General features: G+C 48.3%; 2 protein-coding genes across 2 annotated transcripts in view; one reads left to right on the forward strand and one right to left on the reverse strand.

Moving 5' to 3' along the window:
• The window catches only part of GSG1L2 (GSG1 like 2), an 18,658-nt gene extending 15,970 nt beyond the window's left edge, over positions 1–2,688 (reverse strand). Inside the window, exon 1 of the mRNA XM_025360986.1 lies at positions 2,379–2,688. Coding sequence (XP_025216771.1) covers positions 2,379–2,688 — 310 coding nt within the window. The remainder of the gene's footprint in view (positions 1–2,378) is intronic.
• Positions 2,689–6,107: 3,419 nt separating this feature from the next.
• The window catches only part of GLP2R (glucagon like peptide 2 receptor), a 66,332-nt gene continuing 46,792 nt past the window's right edge, over positions 6,108–25,647 (forward strand). Inside the window, exons 1-4 of the mRNA XM_025362666.1 lie at positions 6,108–6,809; positions 14,303–14,390; positions 16,489–16,593; positions 22,854–22,975. Of these exons, the coding sequence (XP_025218451.1) occupies positions 6,621–6,809; positions 14,303–14,390; positions 16,489–16,593; positions 22,854–22,975 (504 nt within the window). The 5' untranslated portion in view covers positions 6,108–6,620. The remainder of the gene's footprint in view (positions 6,810–14,302; positions 14,391–16,488; positions 16,594–22,853; positions 22,976–25,647) is intronic.

The raw sequence follows: 25,647 nt of genomic DNA on the forward strand, positions 1-25,647 counted from the left end.
TGTGTCTCTGTGTGTGTGTCTGTGTGTGTGTGTGTGTGTGTGAAGTAAAAACTCTGGGTTTGCAGAAGTGCCAAGCAGACTTCCTCTAGAGGAAGGAAACTGAAACAGCCTCACACATCTCTTACTCCTGCTTTCAGCTCGTTTTAGGCTGAGAAGATGCCACCACTACCACCACCACCACCACCACCGCCGCCACCACCACCGCCACCACCACCATCACACACACGCTGAGTTACACACACCAAGCTCTTGTTGCCCAAGCTGGAGTGCAATGGTGCAGTCTCGGCTCACTGCAACCTCTGCCTCCCGGGCTCAGGCGATTCTCCCGCCTCAGCCTCCCTAGTAGCTGGGATTACAGGCACGCATCACTACACCCAGCTATTTTTTGTATTTTTAGCAGAGATGGAGTTTCACCATGTTGACTGGTCTCCAGCTCCTGACCTCAGGTGATCCGCCCGCCTCAGCTTTCCAAAGTGCTGGGATTATAGGCGTGAGCCACCACGCCTAGCCTGTATTATTCTTTTTCTTTTAAAAAAAAGTTTCGGCCGGGCACAGTGACTCATGCCTGTAATCTCAGCTACTGGGGAAGCTGAGGCAGGATAATCGCTTAAAACCCGGGAGGTGGAGGTTGCAGTGAGCTGAGATTGTGCCGTTGCAATCCAGCCTGGGCAACAAGAGGGAAATTCTGTCTCAAAATAAATAAAATAAAATAAAGAATACAGACCTCTAGACTCCACCCTGATTCTCTTAAATTAGAACCTCCAGGACTGGGTGCCTGGATATTTCTTTTACAATCTCCTTGGGTGATACATTTGATAACTGGTGTGACGCCTATATAGAGCTGTGGAAACAGAAGTACTATAGGCAGTCTTCATACGAGAGCTTGGAATGGAGGTGGAATTTCCCAAGTGATTTGCCTATAAGTATGGTGAATACAGTTTCCACACCAAAATTCTGGAACTGTCTTGGAAATCCTCCAGGACGCAGGGTCCTGAGACTTTTGCATCTGTCCATGAAGGTAGAGAAGAGACTCATAGGAAGATAGCACTCCCTGAGAAGAGAGGAACTGGGAAGGTCCCTAAATAGCCTTAGCTCCAGGCGCTATGGCAGTGTCTGTACCACAGTTAAAGCACAAGACACAGGCACTGACCTGGATACATGGTAGGGTCAGTCAGGCTGGGGACTGCCCCACAGTGGCCACCGCGGGGAGAGAGGGTGGTGGGGAGGAACATACAGCATCTCAGAGTGTTCTTTTTTTTTTTTTTTTTTTTTTTTTAAATTTGAGATAGGGTCTCGCTCTATCATTCTATCATTCAGGCTGGTCTCGCTCTATCATTCATGACTCACTGCAGCCTCAACCTCCTAGGCTCAAGAGATTCTCCCAGAATAGCTGGGACCACAGGCACATCCCACCATGCCCAGCTAATTTCTTTTAAACAAAGCTTTTGTAAAGAGAGGTCTCACTATGTTGCCTACGTTGCCAGGCTGGTCTCTAACTCCTGGTCTCAAGCAATTCTCCTGTCTCAGCTTCCCAAAGTGCTAGGATTACAGGAATGAGCCACTATGCTGGGCCTCAGGGGGTTCATTCTTGTTGCCTTTTACTTAGGCCTCAGGAATAAAAAACAAATGCTATGAGAATGGAAAAAGAAAAGGCAATTAGAAACTCCAGGAAAAGTACAAAGCTGCACAAGAAATTTACTGTAATAAGCTGAGGTCAGGAGAGAAATGGGGATGGGAGGAGGATTCCTCCTTTTTCTGCCTTGGAGGTTTTGCTTCCCAAGCAGAAAGCGGGGAGTATTCTGTCCCTGAGCATGGGTTTACAGCCAGGCTGCCTAATATAGAAGAATCAAATTCCTCCCTCCTGAAATCTTAGAGAGGTAAAAACACTCTTCTTCTTTTAAAGATTTACTCCAAGATCATTCCAAGTGCAGGAGAAATAACAGGGACGCACCTTTGAGTTGGGTCAGGGCCACCTTTCATTCCCAAATAATTTTAAATACCAGGGATTGGGTGACAAGAGCAAATGAGAAAAGCTAATTTTAATAAACACTTGGAATGTGCCAGGCTCTATTGCAAGCACCATATGTGAATCTGGTCATTTCATCTTTGCAATCACTCTTGGAGGTAAGTACTGCTATTATTCCCATTTTATAGATGAGAAAACCGAGGCTCAGAGAGGTGAAGGGACTTACTCAAGGATACCTAGACAGTCGGTGGAGATGCAGGATTTAAACCCAGACAGCCTGGCTTCAGAGCCCCTGCACCATCCCACACCTGTCACCCCCAGAATCTGCAGGATTCAAACCCAGACAGCCTGGCTCCAGAGCCCCGGCCCCATCCTGCACCTGTCACCCCCAGAATCTACAGGTTTCGCTCACCTTCACCATTGAGGCTCTCCTCGCAGGACTGCCAGAGCCCCACGTGGAACCCACGCTGAATGAACTTGTCATCGCCCAGCTCCCAAATGTACAGGACAGCCTGGCTGTCGTTGTCCATCCTGCCATTGCTGCTGTTGTCCGGTTTGAAGTGAATGCAGTGCTGCCCTCCCGGCTGGTCCTGGCACAGCGGCTTCACCACCCGCCGGATCCCCTCACACCAGTGGCTGCTGACCACGGCCGTGAGGGAGAAGGCGAAGGCGAGGCAGATGGGGAGGAGGAGCAGTGCCTGCTGCTGCCTGGTCCTGTCCATGGCTGAGTGAGGTGTGTGGGGCAGGATGAGCTGTGAGGCCCTCTCTCCTCCCGCCTCGTCGCAGTACCTGCCCCTCAGCTCTGCTATCTGGCATCCTCACACAGCCTCCTCTCACGTCCCCCTGGGGAGTTGCATGTGCTGCCACACCACATCCAGAGGCACGGAGCCGGGGCACGGTCCTGTCAAGGGTGCTGGCCCTGCCATTCTCACCAGGAGGTAGGTGTGCAGGAGGGCATTGTTTTTTGTCGGTTTGCTTTATTTTATTTTATTTTATTTTTTGAGATGGAGTTTCGCTCTTGTTGCCCAGGCTGGAGTGCAGTGGCATGATCTTGGCTCACCTCAACCTCTGCCTCCCGGGTTCAAGCGATTCCCCTGCCTCAGCCTCCCAAGCAGCTGGGACCACAGGTGCATGCCACCATGCTGGGATAATTTTTTTGTATTTTAGTACAGATGGGGTTTCACCCTGTTGCCCAGGATGGTCTCGATCTCCTGACCTCGTGATCCACCCGTTTTGGCCTCCCGAAGTGCTGGGATTACAGGTGTGAGCCACCGCGCCCCACCAGAGGGCATTGTTTTTAATTGTGGTAAAACACACATAACGTGAAATTAACCATCTCAACCATTTTTTTTTTCTCTTTTTGAGACAGAGTTTCATTCTGTTGCCCAGGCTGGAGTGCAGTGACACGATCTTGGCTCACTGCAACCTCCACTTCCTGAGTTCAAGTGATTCTCCTACCTCAGCCTCCCAAGTAGCAGGAATTACAGGCGCCCACCACCATGCCTGGCTAATTTTTGTATTTTTAGTAGAGACGGGGTTTCACCATGTTGGCCAGGCTGTTCTCGAACTCCTGACCTCAGGTGATCCACCCACCTCTGCCTCCCAGAGTGCTGGAATTACAGGTGTGAGCCAACACACTGGGCCATCTCAACCTTTTTTTTTTTGAAGTGGAGTCTCGCTCTGTTGCCCAGGCTGGGGTGCAGTAGCGCGATCTTGGCTCCCTGCAGCCTCTGCCTCCGGAGTTCAAGCCATTCTCCTGCCTCACCCTCTCGTGTAGCTGGGATTACAGGCATGTGCCACCATGCCTGGCTAATTTTTGTATTTTTAGTAGAGACGGGGTTTCACCATGTTGGTCAGGCTGGCATCTCAACCATTTTTAAGTGCAAAGTTTAGTGGCATTAACTACGCTCACAGTGTTGTGCAACTATCACCACCATCCAACTCCAGAACTCTTTTCATCTTTCATCATCTGTAACCATCACATAACTCCCATTGCCCTTCCTCCCCGACTTGGCAGCCACCATTCTTCTCTCTGTCTCTATTAATTTGACTACTCTAGGTGCCTCCTGTAAGTGGATCATACAGTGTCCATCCCTCTGTGACTTGCTTACTTCACTCAGCATCATGTCCTCAAGCTTCATGCATGTCATAGCATGTGTCAGAATGTCCTTCCTTTTTCAAGGCAGAATAATATTCCCTGTGTTTATTGAATCACATTTTTTTCATCTATTCAGACACCTGCGTTGCTTCCACCTTTTGGCTGCTGTGGAGGGTGCTGATTTTGATGGAAGACCAGGGGCTGTTTGGGTGGCTGTCTTGGTGAGACAGCCTCACCCTTGCCTTTTGCATGGAGCAGGGTCCTCAGTGTTGGATTCTGGAATCAAGTAATCCTGAGGACCTCACAGGCCTGTTTCTTGTTCAGTTCTATGTAGAGAAGGACTACAGAAAACAGATGCTGGTTCCAGGGACCCTGGGCGACGCGAGGTACAGGCAGGCTGCCTCAGGGCCGAGGTGCTGTGCAGAATGGGGAGGGCGGCATGCATCCCACTTGGGTGCAGAGTTCTGAGGCCAGGGGCCTCAGATGCTAGAAGACAGAACCCTGGGCACCATCTCTCAGGCCCTCACTGAAGTGGGCACTGGCAGGAGCAGTGGCGCTGAAGATTTTTAGGGAGCTCCTTGGGCAGAGGACACTGATGAAGGAGTGAGGGCAGGAGAAGATTCTGCAGAGCATCCTGAAAACACACAGGCTCTTGATGACGTGTTAGACACCTCCTGAATACCCCCAGACAGAATCTGGAATCTATGGGCCTGGGCTAGACAGTGATACTGAGTTAATATCACTCCATCTATACTTTGCCGCTGGCCAAGTCTGAGCACCTGTGTCCTGCTCTCTCACTGGCCTGGTGGGGTCCCCAGTCTCGAGGGAAGAGGCCTTACCACGTTTCATCGCTAGAGGGCACCCGCCCAATGGGTGGGGAAGTCAGGTGCGGCCCCCAACCTTCATCCCTTCAGAAACAAAGGATGTTTTTGAGAAAAAGTTGCAAGAGATGAGACAGAATATTCTTGCAAAGCAGGTATTTTCTTTCAAGACAGACCATCTTCCAGCATGCATCTTGGAAGACGATCTTTCATGAGCACTCACAGAACAGAGTTGCAGCCACATTCAATAACCAAAGTCCATCCCTTGGGTACTTTCTCCCTCTGGGTCTCTCTGCCGTCCCAGAGAGATGACCACGTCGATTCCAGAGGTGACACCACTCTGAGTCCATTTCTAGGGCCTTTGTTCTAGTTGAGCGTTTCATTGTTAAGGTCTAAAATCTTGCCACATGGAGCTTTTAAGATTTCTAGGGATTTCTATTAAGAAAAGCACGGCTGCTTTTCCCAACTGTTCAGAATTCATTCAGTTGAAAAGTTACCCAGGAGGAGCCCCTATGTTTGACTTGAAGAGGGAAGGAAAAAATAAAACAAAACCAAAACCAAAAACGAAGTGAAAACACGTTCTTCTTGCCTCTTGCTAACTCACTGTTCCATCCAATCAAGATACCTTCCACCTGGGCCTCCAATTTGGGACGCTGGGAGCTGGCCTGGGAGAGGTGGGGTAAGAAGTTCCAAGCAGAGCCTTTTGGAAGCACGGCGATGAGCCTGCTAAGAACTCACCGGAGAGGGCAGGGGCAAGACAGGGTACCTTCCCAAGTAGCTGTGCTCAGGCACCTCTGGTCAGAAGACCTGCCTATTACTTGCTGTGTGGCTTTGGGCAAGCCATCCAACCTCTCTGAGCCTCAATGTTTCTCAGCTGTCAGATGAAGAGCTCATCGTATCCTCACGGGGTTATTATCAGGCTGAGTGAAATAAGATGGTGGATTAAAAGATGTTGCCAATGCGAGTTGCGGGGAGAGCGCACACCTGTGCTGGATCTATCATCAATTCCATAAAAAGGGTCGTCAGGTGGGCTGAGCCACGTGTGCTTAGAACAAGTAGGCATTTAAGACGAGTGAATGTTGGACTTTTCAACACGTTTTGCTATTGTGTAGGCATAACGTAAGCCGCTGATTGGGTTTTTGCTTCACGGCCTGGGTTGGGAGCTGTACTCTCCTGAGCTGAGCAACCATCTCTCCTGCAGTCTCTGCATAAACAGGACCCAAGGAGATTCTGCCTTTGTGGTTAGTCTCAGCCCAGCCTGGACAAGCTTAATGCTCTAGAAAGAAATACCCTGCCTCAAAAAGACACCTGCCTCTAAACTGGCTCGAGGCCCATCGCCTTCTACCAGCCATTCCTCTGCAGCTCAGACCCCAGCCTGTCTCAGCCCAGCCTTGTGCATTGAGCAGAACCTTCAGGGTGGAGCCCGCTGACCGCCTTGTTCTTTCTCCTTGGCCTGTCGAGGAAGTCTCAGAAAGCACAGCTGACTTAGGGAAGGTCTGGGAAAAATCTCCCTGCTTTTGGGGGGGTAGGGGCGGGGGATGAGCCAGGGCTGAGGAGGAACTCTGAAGACTTTGTAGATTGCTCTCGACTGCCTCAGACACTCTCGGCACGGCGTGGAGAGGATTTGTGCAAACATTTCCTCTCTGGACCAGGAGGAATGCAAGAGGAGACAGCCTGCGGTGCATCTTGGACTGCTAGAGAGATGTACCCTCACTTGTGAAGGTGCACGAGGAAGATGAAGCTGGGATCAAGCAGGGCAGGGCCTGGGAGAGGAAACGCGGGACTCCTGCCTGGCGTCCCCCAGCTGCCCATGGGCATCCCTGCTCCCTGGGGGACCAGTCCTCTCTCCTTACACAGGAAGTGCTCTCTCTGGGCCCCTGGGAGGCCCTTCCTCACCCTGGTCCTGCTGGTTTCCATCAAGCAAGTAAGAGCAGTTCATTATTATTGTTATTATTATTATCGGTTGTGTGTGTTTCCTGATTTTTTTTTTTTAAAGAAGCAATTTAGGCCTCATGTAAGCAATCTGGAAAAGAGAAAACAGTATTAAGAATATAATGAGCCACCATAATCCTAGCATTCAAAATCACTGTTTATATTTGGCATATTGTCCTCAAATATTTTCTCTATGCTTTTTTTTTTTTTCTTTTTTTAACAACAGCTGGTATTAGGTAGTATAAAACACATTGTATCCTGGTCCCCCCCCACACCCCGCATCATATTATAAGCATTTCCCCACGTCAATGTGAATTCTGCAAACAGCATTTACAATTGCCACATATATCCTTCTGTTTGTCTTCAGTATTCTCCCAGGTTTGAGTATTTAGGTTGAGCAAATCCATTTTTCTTTTTCCTTTCCTTTCCTTTTCCTTTTCCTTTTCTTTCATTTCCCTTCCGTTTCCTTTTTCCTTTCCATTACAAAAATATAGAATGCTAATTGTTTTTTAAAAATATGATTCAAAGAAGTGAAATGAAAACTACAAATCACTCTACTTCCAACAGCTAGAGATCACCCTCATTCACATTTGGGGGCTTGTACTTCCAGACATTTTTCTACCATCGTTTATGTACAGTTTTTTATTTGTTTTTTGAGATGGGGTCTCGCTCTGTTGCCCAGGCTGGAGTGCAGTGGTGCAATCGACTGACTGCAACCCCCACCTCCCAGGTTCAAGTGATTTTCCTGCCTCAGCCTCCTGAGTATCTGGGATTACAATCACCCATCACCACCTGGCTAATTTTTGTATTTTAATAGAGACGGGGTTGGCCAGGCTGGTCTTGAACTCCTGACCTCAATTGATCTACCCGCCTTGGCCTCCCAAAGTGCTGTGATTACAGGCGTGAGCTGCCGTACCAGGTCTCCATACAGTTTTTTCTTTTCTTTTTTTTTTTTTCCAAAAAAAAAAACACAGGCACATACTGTAAATATTATTTTGTAATCTGCTTTCTTCGTAACAAAATACACTAATAACACAACTGACATTATTATGGAGCACTTGCTCTGCACTGGTTTGAGTGCCAGGTGCCCTCCATTCCTCATATTATCTCCTTCTGTGTTCTCAGCAACCCTGTAGTCGGAGGTTCTCTTGTTAATCCCCTTTTACAGATGAGTAAACTGAGTCTCGGAGAAGTTGAGCAACATTCTTCCATGTCAGTAGATGTAGATCTGTGGTATGATATTTAAGGGCTTTAAGGATTTGTTGTAATGTATTTAACTATCCTCTATAGTTGGGCATGCTGGTAGCTTGCTTTATTCTATCCAAGAAGATTAGACCTTCGTCCTCTTTCCAAGTTTCCATTTGGATACCGGGCTATGGGCAGTATAAAAGGATGACGGGAAGGAACCCCAGTTCCACTCGTCTGAGTAAAGAAAGTAGCCTAAGGAATGGCTCAGGCCAGGCACGGTAGCTCACGCCTGTAACTCCAGCACTTTGGGAAGCTGAGGCAGGCAGATCACAAGGTCAGGAGTTCAAGTCCAGCCTGGCCAACATGGTGAAACCCCATGTCTACTAAAAAATGCAAAAATTAGCTGGGCATGGTGGCACACACCTGTCATGCCAGCGACTCGGGAGGCTGAGGCAGGAGAATTGCTTGAACCAGGAGGTGGAGGTTGCAGTGAGCCTAGATCACACCATTGCACTCCAGCCAGGGCAGTAGAGTGAGGATCTGTCTAAAAAAAAGGAATGGCTGTCTTCCTCCTTTGTTCCATGGGCAGGGTGAGTCCCTGTTCATGGTCTTGGAATTCTAAACCCCTCCAGCCCCCATGTAGGGCAGGCTGTGGTACCAGGTCTCATGAGGGTTCACCTCAGGCTTTCTTTGCTGCAAGCCTGGGGCTACAGACACAGATAACCCCTGCCAGATTTCCTACATCCAGGATCCCCTAGAGGCTGCCTTCAAGCCCTCATGGATTGTAAATGTGAGCCCAATGAATGGTTTCATGGAATTCTTACCATCATGGCAGCCTCTCCCCTAGTGATCAGAACATCCTTAAGGCAGGTGGCCCTGGCCTGCCTCTGGTCCCAGGACTTCAGTCTGTTAGTGGTGGGGCCAGTGGTGGGAGACTTGATTCAGAACCTTTATCCTTGCTTCCATTCTCTGGATATCTCATATCAACACTGAGTGAGCACACCCAGCTTATCGTGTAGTTTTGTTCACAAATGTGAACAATGGCCGACCACATGCCGAGCCCTGAGACTGCACTCAGGATATTATCATAACATGCTTCCTCACACCTCATCTTACTTAATCCTCAACACAAGCCTCTGAGACCCATGTTATTACTGAGCCCTTTTACAGATGGGCAAACTAAGCTTCAGAGGAGTTAAATGGTTGCCTGCAATGCTGTAGCTCCTAAGTACTGGAGCCGCTGTGCCTACCCGGGGTGTTTGAAGCCCTGTGAGTTTTCTTCTGTAGCGTTCTTGGGAGTTGTTGATGTATGAATATTTATGTTACAACAGCGGAATCTGCAGAGCCTCAGGCCGGCTTACCAGGCTGAGAAAGCCACACCTTGGCCCTTTCACTCTGGTATTTTTATAATCAGTAACATGCCCGCTGGCAGCGTCTGCTTCTACTCTCTGCCACCCAGTCTGCGTTTTCAGAGCCTTTCTGGCTGGCTGTCCTCTGCGTGTGTCTGTAATTCTGATAGCCTTACTCTTGGTTCTCCATCTTAACCCCGTATTCCTTTTCTAGATGTTTCTATTACAAGGCTTTGGGAAGACTTTGATGATGAATTCTGCTCATAGCCTCTTTCCCTGCATGGAATATAAATGACTGTGGTGTGTGTTTTGGCAGGAAGTCTTCAAAAAATTCACTTAATGAGAAATTCTCAGGGATAGTTTAGTTTCTAAATTCAAGCAGGGAAGTAGTGTTATCCCCACGCCATCCTCTCCCACACTCATTTATTTAGCAGTTGCTTTGGCATCAAAAACACAAACAAAGGATTTTTGAGAAGCACATTGTGGCCCTTTTATACATGGATGGCAGGAGGGTAAAATGGTGCATATTTAAAATTTTAAATTTTTTTTTTTTTGGCGAGGGTAGACAGTTTGACAATCAAAAACCTTTAAAACTATGTGTATTCTGTGACCCAGAAATTCAAATTCAAAGAATTTCTAAGAAAATAAAGATGTGCTCTCAAATGTTCAACTATGAGGATTTTAATTACAGCATCATTTATATCAGTAAACATCTTAAAACAACATAGACATTCAATGCTAGAGGATTTAAAAACTAAATTATATCACATTTTTTTTCATAGAATATTATGCAGCTGTTAAAAGGATGCTTTACTTCATTTATCACTTATTTCTTGAAATGGAAATATATTAACGATATAGGTCTTCTAATGAAACATAAAAGGCTTTGAAACAATATTATTCCCTTTGAAGTTACAAAAGGAAAGAATGAATGTGTACAGAGAGAAGAATCTGGAAGTAGATGGTAATTTCTGAGTAATGAGATAATTCCACCTTCTCCCCTTTTTGCAGAGCTGTGACTTCTATTTCATCTACAGTGAAGTGTATTCCTTCTCTAACAAAGAAAAACAGATTTATTTAAAGAGAGTCAGTACAAGGATTTCTCTTTCCTTTTCCTCAATCCCTTATGGCCAAGTTCGTTGCTGATGCTGGTTGCCTATGCAAGGGAAGAGAAATCAAGGTCAAGCTGGACTTCTCCAGTTGGAAAAAAAATCACCCGTATATCTTCTTTCCTCGTGACTTTGGGAATCTGGCTGTGATTGAACTTGGATGTACCTCTTGTGTTTTTTATGTCTTTAGGGCAAGGACTGGGAAGACAGTTTGAGTTTGTCCAGCTCCCCTAGACTGACAAAATTCCGTACTTTTTAGTTTTAGTTTGTTTTTCTGCTTTTGGTTATGGCTATTGGCCATGGCAAAGAATGGAGGATAGGGGAACATTACACCAGAGACTGATTTTATTGTCTCTTCCTTAATCAGGTCCCGGGGAGGTCCCTGGGGCCATAAATAGTACTGTGTCCCCCAGTGGATCTTACATTGATGACCTGAAGGATTCTAGAGGCTAATTATTTGTTTGGCAACTCATCTGCTAAATTTGTAAAAATGATTTAGAGTCAGTTACGGTGCCATTAAAGATGTTTACATCTTTAAACAATATGTTAATAACTTACATGCTTCCTCTTGGGCCATAACTCAGAGAGATATATTAATAGAGATTCCAAACTCATAGGAAACTGAAATCAAGGGATAAATGCCAATTATTGTACCATTATTATTACTTATTGGATAATTGCATGGTTCTCAAACTGTGCTTGTATAGCCGAGGGCACCACTGTGAACTCACAGGGGTGCTATGAGATACTTTAATTTTTCAAGGGAAGTACAGTGATATGTAGCATTTTCCAGACACCATGCAAACTACTAGCTCAAGGTATTCATGGTGTTAATATTAGATCTCACCTCCTCCCTTTTGATGATGCTGTTTCTTTGCAAAGCTGGGTTTTCCACAGGTCCTGTGATTAAAAACCAAGTAGTGCACAAAAATCAGTGTGGAACAGGAAATAAAGGTGGTGGCATCCGATCTGATCCTAAAGCTTGAGAAGTTGTGCAATGCACAGCAGGCACTAAGCTGTTAAGGCATAAATATTTATTAAGTTGTTTGGACTTACTTACTTAATGAGTGGGGCTTTAGATATCTCTTTTGGCCTGGAAGTACTGTGGAAAAATTACTGAGTCAATAAGTTTGGGAACTGCTGGTCTAATGACCACACTAGCTCCTCTTCAAAAAGTTGGCTGTGTGATTGCTGCTGCACTCCCTACTGGTATACCAGTCCTACCTCATTCTTTTGGGATAACCCTAAGTCTACCTGGCCCTAGAAAGCATTTGAGTTTGTTGCCCCTTGTGAGAAGAGAGAAAACCTTAAAGCCAACTGCTTAACTGGGCGATCTTAGCCCAGATCATTTATTGAACCCTTCCTCATCCTCCATCCCACGACTGAGCCTCTGAAAATGGACAGTAAGAGCATTAACTCCCGCCCTGTGCTGGGTGCTTGTATTCAGAGATGAAAGACACATCTCAGTCCTCAAGGAGCTTACGCAGTAGGGAGGAAGATGGATAAGTGGCCCACCAATGACACTGCAGTGTGATGGGCCATAGGGATCGGTCATGCAGGGGAAGGGTGACAAGTTCAAGACTCAGGGAGACAGGTGGTTAAGTATGGCCAAGGGTCTCTGGGCTTGAGTTGGGCTTTGAAGGATGAATAGGAGTTCACCAGGTGAAAATGAGGGCAGAAGCGAGTGCCAGTGGGAAGTACAAGGATGAGAAGTCATGAAGGAGCACGACTTGGGACAAGGATGGCTGAGAGGCTAAATCCTGAGGCCACAGGCCTTAAGTAAAAGACTGTAGGCAGGAGAGCCCTGGGCTTAGCTCTGTCCTGTTCTCCTGTCACTGTGGAACAGTGTGGAGGGTGGATGGTGGCCCCAGGCCAGAGGAGGAAAGGAAAGACAGGGTTGGACAGGAGAGACGTTAAGGAGGTGGGATCGATGGAACCTGGACAAGGGAAAGGAAATTGCCGTGGACGACTCCTAGTTTCAGGTTTGTAATGGAGAGAACTGAGCCACACAGGGCAGAAGCTCGTAGGGAAGCCAAGGACAACAGACCAGAATGCCCTTGGCCTTGTATGCCAGCCAGTTATATAGCTGCCATCTCTGAAACAGATTCTAAGTCCTTTTTAGGGCAGGGGCTGTGTCTCCCTCATCTCTGTATCCTAATTCCTCCTTAACACAAGGCCTGGCGCACAATAGGTGCCTGATGAAAAACAGAAGAGAAAGTCCTTTTTAAAATCAAAGGCCAGGCATGGTGGCCTTTGAGAGGCCAAGGCAGGAGGATCATTTGAGCCCAGGAATTTGAGACCAGCCTGGGAAATGTAGCGAAATCCTCTTTCTACAAAAAATACAAAAATTAGGGCCGGGCGTGGTGGCTCATGCCTGTAATCCCAGCACTTTGGGAGGCCGAGGAGGGCAGATCACAAGGTCAGGCGTTCGAGACCAGCCTGACCAACATGGTGAAACCCTGTCTCTACTAAAAATACAAAAATTAGCCGAGTGTGGTGGTGCATGCCTGTAATTCACCTACTCAGGAGGTGAGGCAGGAGAATCCCTTGAACCCAGGAGGCGGAGGTTGCAGTGAGCCGAGATCACGCCACTGCACTCCAGCCTGGGCGACAGAGGGAGACTCCATCTAAACAACAACAAAAATTAGCCGAGCATGGTGGCATGTGCCTGTAGTCCCAGCTACTCAGGGTGCTGAGATGCAAGGATCACTTGAGCCTGGGAGGCAGGGGTTGCAGTGAGCCGAGATTGTCCTACCACACTGCAGCCTGGGCAACAGAGTGAGGAGACCCTGTCTCAAAAAAGTAAATAAATAAAAGTGAAATAAAAAGAAGTGGTACAGGTACACAAGTAGAAGCTGTGACACAGCCCAGTCATCTGGAAAGCCCAAAACGTGCTGTATTTCCAAGATTCAATGGCATGAAATAGTTAATGTCAGAAAGGAAAAAATCCCAAGTCCTCAGTAGCTTGAGTAAGTCTCTCAGACTTCTCTTTGTACTGAACCCACTTCCAAATTGACTTCTCAAGAATAGATACGGGCCAGGTGTGGTTGCTCGTGCCTGTAATCCCAGCACTTTGGGAGTTAGGCAGGCAGATCACAAGGTCAGGAGATCGAGCTCATCCTGGCCAACATGGCGAAACCCCATCTCTACTAAAAATATGAAAAAAATTAGCTGAGCATGGTGGTGTGCACCTGTAGTCCCAACTACTCGGGGAGGCTGAGGCAGGAGAACCGCTTGAACCCAGAGGGCAGAGGTTGCCGTGAGTCAAGATCGCGCCACTGCACTCCAGCCTGGTAACAGATTGAGACTCCGTCTAAAAAAAAAGAAAAAAGAAAAGATCCTATAATCTGAGCAGAAAAAATCATGGTCACCTCCAGAGCAGAGAATCTGTCTACTCAGAACCTTTGACTTTGCACCTGCAGACACCTGGGTGATGCAGGTTCCAGCAATTATCTGGCCCTTCTGTCACATTGTTGCATCTTAGTGTGATGCGTCTCTCTTTGGGATCTACATAGTCTCAGAAGCATGCAACTATTCATGTGGGAGGATGCAAAAGTTTAGGATAAGAATATTGTGTACTCTTGAAATGTCAACTTCACTTAAAGGTTTTTAAATTTTTTTCACATTTGTATTAAAGTCAATATGATTAAATTATAGAGTGAATGTAAAATTCGTATGTACTCTTAAGATAGAACATAAGATGCCGAAGAAAGGCTGTTTCTTTGCTGTGGGCCACTGTGGGCACTTCAGTGGGAAGGTTGGAGAAACATAGTGTGAGGTGACAACAAGGCCACATCTGTACTTGGTCACTGGGGGTGACCATGTTTTTGTTTGCTCAGGTTACAGGATCCCTCCTTGAGGAAACGACTCGGAAGTGGGCTCAGTACAAACAGGCGTGTCTGAGAGACTTACTCAAGGAACCTTCTGGTAAGCATGTGTATTAGTTATCCGTGGCTGTGTAACAAATTGTCCCAAAGCTTAGTGGTTCAAAACAGGAACCAGTCATTTATTACCTCTCATAGTTTCTGTGGGTGAGGAATTTAGACAGGGCACACTGGGGATGGCTTGTTTCTGCTCTGTAATGTCTGGAGTTTAGCTGGAAGACTCCCATGGCCTCTACACTTGACCAGGGCTTCCATACAGCATGATGGTGGGGTCTTAAGGGCCTGCCTAACCAAAGCCTTTCATGCCTTGGCCTTGAAAGTCATACAAGATCACTTTGGCCATGTTCAACTGGTCAGACAGCTACAAAGCTCTACCCAGGCTAAAGGAGCAGAAACATAGACCCCATGCCCCATTGTAAGGAAACATATGAAACCAGATGTATGTGGATGTGACCATCTTTGATAAAAGCCATCTGCCATGGCACACTCATCACCCGATCACATGACATGATTAGCTGCCGTATATTAGCCTGGGAATCTGTTAAAGGAATGGGGGTGGGGGATGCCCCATCTCCCAGGGCGTTAACTAAATCTGAAGAGTAACATTTCTCTTATCCAAGGCGACACTAAGTTCAGAACATTCTAGCAAATATGTAATAGTTGTCTGCAGGCTGACTCTTTGGGTGCAGCCACGTGCACCATGCCATCTCCAAAGGAAAAAAAGAAGAAAGTATCTTGGCCCATTGCCTCTGAGCCCAGTGAGGACAATTCCCAGCTCTGGCTTCTTTCAGATCATTTAATTCAGAGGCCTTGAGATTGACAGGACACTGAACTCTCCCTTTCTTTCTTCACCCAAAGGCAGTCCCAGGCTTCAAGCCCTTGTCAGCTCCCTCTGAAGACCTCATGGGTCCAGGCAGGTTGTAGTCAAACCTTGAGGTCAGCTGCAGGAACCACCTCTCGTTTTGGAGAACGCTGCTTTCTGAGGTCAAGGTAAGGCAGGCCTTCATCCAGAGCCATGCCATGCACAGCTCAGGTGAGCACTGCCTTACCAGGTGCTGACACCTGGCAGCCAGGTCGATACAGTGTCCCAAGCCAGCTCATAACACCATGGTGTTTCTCGGGCTTCAATGCCAGGAAGCTGGCCTTCTGTTTTTTTTTTTTGAGACGGAGTATCGCTCTGTCGCCCAGGCTGGAGTGCGGTGGCGTGATCTCAGCTCACTGCAACCTCCAACTCCCGGGTTCAAGCGATTCTCCTGCCTCAGCCTCCCGAGTAGCTGGGATTACAGGCACACGCCACCACGCCCGGCTAATTTTTGTATTTTTAGTAGAGATGGGGTTTCACCATGTTGGCCAGGATGGTCTTGATCTCCTGACCTCGTGATCTGGAAACCCGGCCATTTTAGCCTAATAGGGAGCAGATGGTGGGGAATGGTGCTCAGCTTCCGGGATGTCAGGAGCTTACAATATTAGAAGTTTGGGACCTAGTCTGAAATACTTCCATTTGATTCCGGGAGGCCCATAATGCAGAGTTTTAAGATTGTTGCTTCCTGTTGCCAAACGCCAGGGGTAAATCATCCCCTGAGATGGTCCAAGTATCTAATAATGATCATTGAATTAGTGCTCAAATGGAGAGAGATGACTATACAGTACTTGTATTGGATCTGTGTGACCAAGGACCTTGAGTGGGTAGATCCCCTCATTCTCCTGGTCTTTTTGTACATTCACAGAGTAAATGTATCCTGGGATCTAACTGGTGAAGGTTTGATGATTATTTAGCTGATTGTGGAACATAAGGGACCGGCTGAGCCTCCAAGTGTCCTCCTGTCCCCAAGTTTCTGTGAAAGTTTAGTTCATGTCAAATAAAGTAAAATCGGTATCATGTGTACATTGACGTAATTGATCAGAAGTCAAGTTGGGCAGACAAATGCACGTTGTTTGGGGCTGCATTCAGCATTCCTGTGGTCCCCAAATCATTCCCCATCCTTGACTCATCTAGAGAGTGGGCCACCCATGCTGGTTTCTGCACAGGTTACAACAGCTTCCAGTGCCAGGAAGGTGGGCTCCCATGGTGCCTCTCCCTCCATCAGTGGCATCCCTGTGCTGAAACACCGATGTTCATCAGACCCTTCTTCTCTCTATAGGCGTATTTTGTAATGGGACGTTTGATCAGTACGTATGTTGGCCTCATTCTTCTCCTGGAAATGTCTCTGTACCCTGCCCTTCATACTTACCTTGGTGGAGTGAAGGTAATAAGTCTTGTTTTTATCAATTTTCCCCAACCAAGCGCTTTTCTCAAATCCTCTTTCCCCACACACAGTCCCCGTCTAAGCTCTCAGGAATACATCTTCCTTCTCCTCTTCTGTAATTCTTCTATTCTGGATGTTCCATTTATTTTTATGTATGTATGTATGTATATATTTTTGTGGTTACATAGTAGGTGTATATATTTGTGGGGTACATGAGATGTTTTGTTACAGGCATGCAATGTGAATAGGCATGGAGAATGGGGTATCCATCTCCTCAAGCATTTATCTTTTCAGTTACAAACAATCCAATTACACTCCTTAAGTTATTTAAAAATGTACGATTCAGTTATTATTATTATTACATATATATTTTTTGAGATGGAGTCTCGCTCTGTTGCCCAGGCTGGAGTGAAGTGGCACAATCTCAGCTCATTGCAACCTTCGCCTCCCAAATTCAAGCCATTCTCCTGCCTCACCCTCCCGAGTAGCTGGGACTACAGGCGCCTGCACTCAGCTAATTTTTTTGTATTTTTAGTAGAGACGGGATTTCACCGTGTTAGCCAGGCTGGTCTCAATCTCCTGACCTCAGGTGATCCGCCTGCCTCGGCCTCCCAAATTGCTGGGATTACAGGCATGAGCACCGTGCCTGGCCAATGAAGTTACTATTGATGATCGTAACCAGTTGTGCTATCAAATAGTAGGTCTTATTCATTCTTTCTATTTTTTGTACCCCTTATCCCTCCCAGCCACCCACTACCCTTCCCAACCTCTGGCAACCATCCTTCTACTCTCTATGTCCATGAGTTCAATTGTTTTGATTTTTAGATCTTACAAATAAGTAGCTCTCCTACTTCAAAGCTTCTAGAGTACAGATCCAACAGCCACTAAATTTGGCTTCTGTTGGGGTAAGAATGGCCACTGTCATGGAGAGGAGAAACAGGTGAGGGAGAAAGATTGGGATGCTAACCTCCACACAATTTTTGACTTGTTCGATGGGGAGGAAGGATTTTCAAAGTACCCTCTGCATTCACATCGAAAGGAGGTGCCAATGGGTTAGTGCTTTTAACTCCCATGGGACTTGGATGGAGAATGTAACCACTTAGCTTGCTCTGATCCTGGTTCAAGGAAATAAACATGACTTAGATACCCCAGATAACATCCCATCCCTACCAGCCCCAGAAGCCCGACCTCTTCGTTATTTTATTCCGGAAGAGGAGGGAGGTGATTCCTGGTTAGATTCCTGTTGCCTTTGACCACAGACCACCGGCAAATATAAGGACAACTAAAAGTGTTCTCAGGAAACGTAAGTGGTTACAAAGCTCCAGGCAAAACGAGGTGAGAACCAGCTTCTGAGAGGGTGAGATGTATTTTCGTATTTAATTTCAGCCCCATTAATCATCCCATCGTGCAACTTTGGTTTCCATGTTTTGAGCCTCTGGAGCAGAGAGAGAGAGTGTTTAGAAGGAAGATCCATTTCTGGGTGGGAGAGTTACTGACCTATTTTATGGAAGTGTTCTCTGATGAAATCCAGTGGCAATCAGCCCACGAAGCATGAGAATGTGAGATTTTATGGGGGGGTGGAAGAGATAACTCGCTGGATCCGAGGGCTCTGAATGACTCAGGCACAGTCCCCCTGGGAACAGCTGAGTGAGGGGAAAGAGCACTGGGTGTGGAGTCAGGAGCCCCGAGGTCAGACCCAGTCCCTCTATTTTACACTTTTGGAGACTTTGGGCAAATTCCCACAGCCCTCTGAGCTTCCGCTTCCTCATCTATGAAAGGAAGGAGACTTGCTAATTCTGAAGGTCACTCTGAGGAGTAAAGGAGAAGGCACTCACAGGGCGCGTCGCAGAGCCGCCGCTCGGTCCGTGGGAGCTGAAGCTGAGTCCAGGAAGGAGCCCCTTGGATTCCTTCAAGTCTTGAGGCCCCAAACACCCAGACTCTTCAGTAGCACGTGGAGCCGATCCCCACTTCTCTGCTCACTGTCTACCTGTCCCTCTCTGCTCACTGTCTACCTGTCCCTTTCCAAGAGCTAAAAACACAGATCCATTCCACTGTAAGAGAAAATCAAGTGTTCAAAAAGCCACATTTACAAAGAAGTTAAATTAAAGGCTCTTTAAAAAAAAATAGGTTGTGGGCTTCTGGAATGTGAAGGCAGTGTGATTTGCAAAAGGTAGGAAGTTACTCTTCCACCTGCCATTCTGTGCACTAAATCTTTAGAATCCAAATGGATCCCTGCAGCGAAAAGAGAATGTGGAGACCATGGAAGGGCGCAGAGAAGCACTTGTGCAAATGCACAGAGTGGAGGAGAGAGTCCTTGTGAGATAGGAGAGAGAAATGAGCATGGTCATATCAGAAGAGGGAGCGCCTGGCCTGTAGTCCCAGCTACTCGGGAGGCTGAGGCAGGAGAATGGCGTGAACCCGGGAGGCGGAGCTTGCAATGAGATGAGATTGGCCACTGAGTGCCTGATGGCAAACAGAAGCTGTGACTGATGACTGAGGCTGGGGGCTGATGACGAAGGAAACTGGGTGTTAGTCACTAGGGTTTCAAACTCTTTTCTGTAGAGGAGGATTATGTGGAGCCCCAGAAGGTGTTAAGGCATAAAAATGGAGCTCAAGTTGTAGTCTGGGAGAATGACGTTGAGCGCATGTAGCTATTGGACCGAGAAATGGAGAAAGCAGGGAGGAGAGTGGCGAGACTACTATAGTGTCCCAGAAAACATCATGCTAAGGGTCTGGATTCGGCCAAGGGCAAGAGGGCGGAGAGAAGGAGAAAGATTAAAGAAAAGTGTTGGAGGTGGAATGCTCAAGACTTGTCATCAATTGGAGTAGAAACTGAGGGACAGACAGGAGTAGAAAATGGAGGAGAGGAAAACAAACTCCTCTTCCTTCTCCTCCTCCTTTTCCCCGTCTCTTCCCCATCTAAGGAATGGTCTCAGGGTCCACCTGGCCCCACCCAAGCCCACATCTCAACCAGTGGGTAGCCAGGTCCTCTGGCTCCTCCTCTCCTCCATCCCTCACTGCTGCGGGCTCACCAGCACCCTCTGCTGCTTTTCCATGGCCTCCTCACGAGTCCCTGCCTCAGATCTGGCCCCCTCTAGGCACCTTTGGAAAAGCTTTCTAAAATATCATTCATATTCTGTCTCCCCCTCGCATACAAGACCCCCTGCTGCCTGACCCCGCCGACCTCGTTAGCACTCTCCCCCACGTTCAGGGTTCTCTGCACTTCAGCCCAGTGAGCAACTCCCAGGCTCTGCACCTGGTCTAGCTCTTGCCACTCAGTACCTTGGCTCGCACACGTGCCCAGGAGGCCTCCTCACAGGCTCTGGCCATGCTCCTCTGCCTAGAAAGCCCCTTGCAATTCTCAGCTCCGTCCTTTCCTCCTTCTAGAAGGTTTTTCAGACCTCACCCCTCAACTACAGACCTCTCCTCTCTGCGGCCTCTTTTTTTTTTTTTTTTTTTTTGAGACAGAGTCTTGCTCTGTTGCCCAGGCTGAGTGCGCCAGTCTTGACTCACTGCAACCTCTGCCTCCTGGGTTCAAACAGTTCTGAATCAGCCTCCCCAGTAGCTGGGATTATGGGTGTGCGCCACCGTACCCAGCTAATCTGTGTATTTTTAATAGAGACAGGGTTTCACTATGTTGGCCAGGCTGGTCTCAAACTCCTGACCTCGTGATCCTCCCGCCTTGGCCTCCCAAAGTGCTGGGAATACAGGCGTGAGCCACCACGCCCGGCCTCTGAGGCCTTTTCTATACCTGTGCAGTCTTCTGTCTTAGCATTTATAATCGTTTACGGCGATTTTGCTTTGCACTCCCCCAGCCAGAGCTGAGCCCTCTTCATATGTTTGCATTCCCAGCACAAAGCATTATGGCTAGCACAGACAATGCAAGTGGCAAGAGACATTCTTGCCATTCACTCATTCAACTAATATGTATGAAGCACCTGTTGTATGCCATGCATTATTTTTAAGTGCTTGGGATATATTAGTGACAAAAACCAAGTAAGATCTCCTCGTGGGGCTCACATTCTCGCAGGAGAGACAGACAGTTATCAATAAGCATCATAAATAAGTGCAGACGATGTTTGAATGTGATCTGTGTTAAACAAGATGGGGAAGGGATGGGAAGGTTGGAGTGGGGTGATGGGTCGCAGCTGTAAACTGGATAGTTAAGGAAGTCTTCGACGGCAAGGAGACGTTTTGGTGAAGATGTAAAGAAGGTAAAGGTTTTAGAGGAAGCGTGTTCAGGATGGAAGGAGACAGCAGGTCAATGGCTCTATATGGGGACCATGGCTGGCCTGTTGCATGAAGAGGAGGAGGCAGACGTGGCTGTGGTGAAGAGGGGAGAGAAGCAACAGGTTATGGCAGAGAGTTACGGGCCAGGTCTTAGGGGGCTTTGTGAAGGGCTGGAAGAGTTTTTTTCAGAAAGCCCTTGGAAGATCTGGAGAGAAGTGTGACGTGATACGGCTGATTTTTTTTTTTTTTTTTTTTTTTTTGAGACAGAGTCTCCCTCTGTCACCCGGGCTAGAGTGCAGCGGCGCGATCTCAGCTCCCTGTAACCTCTGCCTTCCGGGTTCAAGTGATTCTCCTGCCTCATCCTCCCGAGTAGCTGGGATTACAGGCATGTGCCACCACAACTGGCTAATTTTTTTTTTTTTGTATTTTTAGTAGAGATGGGGTTTCACCACACTGGACAGGTTGGTCTTGAACTCTGACCTCACGTGATCCACTCGCCTTGGCCTCCCAAATTGCTAGGGTTACAGGCATGAGCCACCGCACCCGGCCTATGTGGCTGGTATTTTATTCAGCTTGCTCTGACTGCTGGGTTGCCCACAGATGTGAGGGGCAGGACTGTCAGAGAAGTCCCATCTCCCGGTGAGAGATGATAGTTCCACGGGATGGGAGCAGGAAGAAAGTGGCAGTCAGATTCCATGTACAGAAGAAGGCCGGGATGACAGATTAGCTAGAGGACCTGAGGAGGGCTATGAGAGACAGAAGGGGAGGGTGAGTCTGAGGTTTAGGGCCAGGGGACTGGAAGGATGGGTTTGCCATCCACTGAGGTGGTAAAATAGGTGGGTGGAACAGATTTTGAAAAGAAGAAAAAGAGTTTGGTTTGGAGTGTGTTGTTTGAGATGTCAGTTAGACACCCTACCTACCAAAGGTGTCAGGGGAGCCGGGAGTTGTACCCTTTGGTTGTCCATTCATTAAATTCAGCAGATGGTTACTCTTGGCCCATGATGTGCAGGGCCAGGACTAGGAAGGACCAACAGATTTTGACTTTTCGTTTGCAAGCCCAGCCTCTAATCCTCCAGGTGGGAGGACCTTCTGGGACAGATGTGACTGAGTCACAATGGCAGTCTGTCTGGGCACAGGGATTTTTCTCATCGTTTTCACACACCCTTTCATTTCTTCCCAAATCCTTCCCAAATCATGGAGCGTTGGTAGTAATTATTATCCCCAGTTCCTGATGAAAACGCAGGAAGGTGGCCGGGCGTGGTGGCTCATGCCTGTAATCCCAGCACTTTGGGAGGCTGAGGTGGGCGGATCACGAGGTCTGGAGATCGAGACCATCCTGGCTAACACGGTGAAAACCCGTCTCTACTAAATTTGCAAAAAATTAGCCGGGCATGGCGACGGGCGCCTGTAGTCCCAGCTACTCGGGAGGCTGAGGCAGGAGAAAGGCGTGAACCCGGGAGGCGGAGCTTGCAGTGAGCTGAGATCGCGCCCCTGCACTCCAGCCTGGGCGACAGAGACCCCGTCTCAAAAAAAAGAAAAAAAAAGAAAAAAAAAGATAATGCAGGAAAGCTTAGAGGTTTAGGAGAGCTAGGCCCAGGACACACTCATACATGGATGGTGCATCCGGCGTCAGTCCCAGTCTGTCAGCCACGTGCCCACCACTTTCTCTTCTTCATGGCATGAGCCTCAGGAAGAGATGCCCCACCTAGCAAGCATCGGGAGCCCAGATTGGCGTCTCCCAGCTGGGCTGAACCTTGGAGGGCTTGTAACATCTCTGAGTCACCAGAGGCTGTTCGAATTCCAGAGACTTTGGGTAAACACAGCAGACATTAGCAGACCATGGTGTGTTACAAAATTGAGAAGCTTCCATGTTTTTCCTTCCATCCCAAATAAACAGTGAGGATGTTAATGAGCCCCCAAAAGGGGAAGTGAAAATCCCTTGTCCCTGGGATTTTCCACAGCTCTGTGGCATGCTCAGGGGAACGGGCTGTGCATTCTGACCTTTCCTCCGGAGCTTTGTTTACTTTCAGAGAGCTCAGGAAGGGCCTACAGGCACTGTTTGGCTCAGGGGACTTGGCAGACGATAGAGAACGCCACGGATATTTGGCAGGATGACTCCGAATGCTCCGAGAACCACAGCTTCAAGCAAAACGTGAGTTTGCTCAGCTCAGTGAGGAGGCATCCTGGGTCCAAACCACCCTCCTCCGGGACACCCCAGTGGCCTGCTGGCTGCAGGGGCCACACAAAGAGGCTTCTCCCAGCGCCTCTCCCCGGGGAAGCTAAGGAAGGTCCTGCAAAGCAGCAACCCTCTTGGTGGCCGTGGAATTTCTTCCACGACTAGGCTGACTTGCAAAATCCTAAGAGAAGTCAGTCTTCCAGGGTCGATCCTGGCATTTGCGCTTGCTGTTCCCCGTCCTGGAGCACCTGTCTGAGCTCCACTGTGGCGGGTTCCTTCTCACCATCCAGGGTTCAGTCCAAATGTCTCCTTCAAAGAGAGATCTTCCAGGATCACCTGATCTGGAGGGTGCCCTCTGTGGTTGCTTTCCTACCACATCCCCCCAACCCACCACCCACAACTTTGACCCCTTTATGGCGCCTGCCCCTCCCTGAAATTCTCACATGTTGCCTATTTGTTATCTAGCCCTCTCGCCCCAATGTAGATCCACTGGTGACAGAGGACTTGCTGCCTCGAGGGAGTGGCATGGCACAGGGTCTTTAGGGTCAGCCAGTCCTATTTGCATTTCAAATAGTAAGAAAGTTAATGAGCCCCCAAAAGGGGAAACGAAACATCGATTATCCCTGGGATTTTCCACAGCTCTGTGGCATGCTCAGGGGAACCGTCCGTGTATTCATATCCAGACTCTGCTCTTCCTGGCTGTGAACCTGGTGCAAGTTGCCTCATCAACTTGGGCCTCTGCTTCCTCATTCATGCCACAGGGGTCATGTTTGCTGCATGTGACGCTGTGAGGATTTAGTCATCAGACATCAGTTTCTTAGGAGAAAACCCGATACACGGTCAGCACGGTCTATGCAGGCATTCCTGCCCCATCCCCAGGGTCTACCACGGTAGCTGGTCCGCAAATCCCCGTGGCTTCCCAGGAAAGGTTCTTTGGATGAACAAACAAATCCATGCTTCAGACTTCTCTCCACGTGTGTTCTTTCCAGGGTCCTTCTGCACTGTGCTTTCTCATTGTGCTCTTGCTCTTCTCCCTGAGGACCTCCTGTTTGTCCAGCATCTGCTCACTTTCCTTCAAAGCGTAGTGCTAGAGGCCGCACAAAGCAGAGGAACGGGTGTTTCGGGATCAGACAGATATCTACGGCCACACCTTGGTTTCTTTCGTTCAGATGGTCAGGCCACACACAGTAATGAAACATCTATGATGGGTTAGGTTTTTGCACCAGGCACTGGGAATAAACAGGGGATAACACGCGGATGCTGTCTCCAGGGAGCTCAGAGTCTCGTAAGGTATAGGGACAGTGTGATCGTTGCTGGGAGGGAAGTGCCAGATGCCCAGGGTCAGGGAGGAGGGGGAAGCTAATGTAGACGGGGGGCCAGGAAGAGTGCTTAAGCCTAGCTCTGCAGGGCGGGAAGGAGATGGCCATAGGAAGAGAGAGCAAGAGGGAGAAACGCACCTAGGGTCAAAGAACACGCAGGGCTCTGGGACCACTTTGAGTGCTGCTGAGCAGGTGAGGTAGGGCCTGAGGAGGACACAGGTGAAGGTGGAAGCCTCAGGAGAGGTAGGTGATGAAGGCCTCCTGTGCCCGGTGAAGGACTTAGGACTTTGCGTGTTGAAGTAGGGGAGGGACATTACTAACTCATGTGTTGACAGGTTCGCTTTGGCAGATTGGAGAGGGGTGAGCCTGTCAACACATGGGTTAGTTATGGAGATTGGAGACTGGGGCCATGCTGGAGGCAGAAGGCAGGGAGAATAGGCAGGAACTGTGGCAGCAACTCAGGCCAGATGGGAAGAGAGCGCCCACGGGGTGGAAGTGGGAGGGTGAACTCACAGGTTTGCCAAAGAGCAAAACAGTAGGACCTGGCTGGTGCTGGCGGCTGTGAGAGGGTAGAGTCAAGGACAAGATCGCAGGCTTCTGGCTTGGACCCTTGAGGAGACTTAAAAATGCCCCTCCCTGAGAAGAAGGATACAGGGAGAGGCCTTGCCCTTTGGGTTCTCAATATTTTGCTACATAATTCTTTTTTTTTTTTTTTTTTTGAGACAGAGTCTCGCTCTGTCACCCAGGCTGGAGTGCAGTGGTATGATCTCAGCTCACTGCAACCTCTGCCTCCCGGGTTCAAGCAATTCTCCTGCCTCAGCCTCCCGAGTAGCTGGGACTACAGGTGCATGCCACCACACCTGGCTAATTTTTGTATCTTTAGTAGATATGGGATTTCACCATGTTGTCCAGGCTGGTCTCGGACTCCTGACCTCAGGTGATCCACCTGCCTTGGCCTCCCAAAGTGTTGGGATTTCAGGCGTGAGCCACCGCACCTGCTCTTTGCTACCTAATTCTGTGCCCTAATCTGAACCTGTAAAACACCCCCACTCTCCGCCACCCCCCAAATTGTGGTTTTTTTCCTGAGATAGAATCTGCCTCTGTTCTCTGGGATGGAGTGCAGTGACACAATCATGGCCCACTGCAGCCTCAACCTTCCAGGCTCAAGTGATCCTCCCTGAGTAGCTGGGACTACAGGTCCACACCACCGCATCTGGTATTTTTTGTAGAGACAGGGTTTCACCATATTGCCCAGGCTGAATTGTGGCTTTATTTCATGATTTAGTTGGAATTCTTTAGCTTTCTAAAGTCGTTTAAATATTCTCCCAT

This window comes from Theropithecus gelada, chromosome 16 (assembly GCF_003255815.1).
Source record: "Theropithecus gelada isolate Dixy chromosome 16, Tgel_1.0, whole genome shotgun sequence".
NCBI lineage: Eukaryota > Metazoa > Chordata > Mammalia > Primates > Cercopithecidae > Theropithecus > Theropithecus gelada.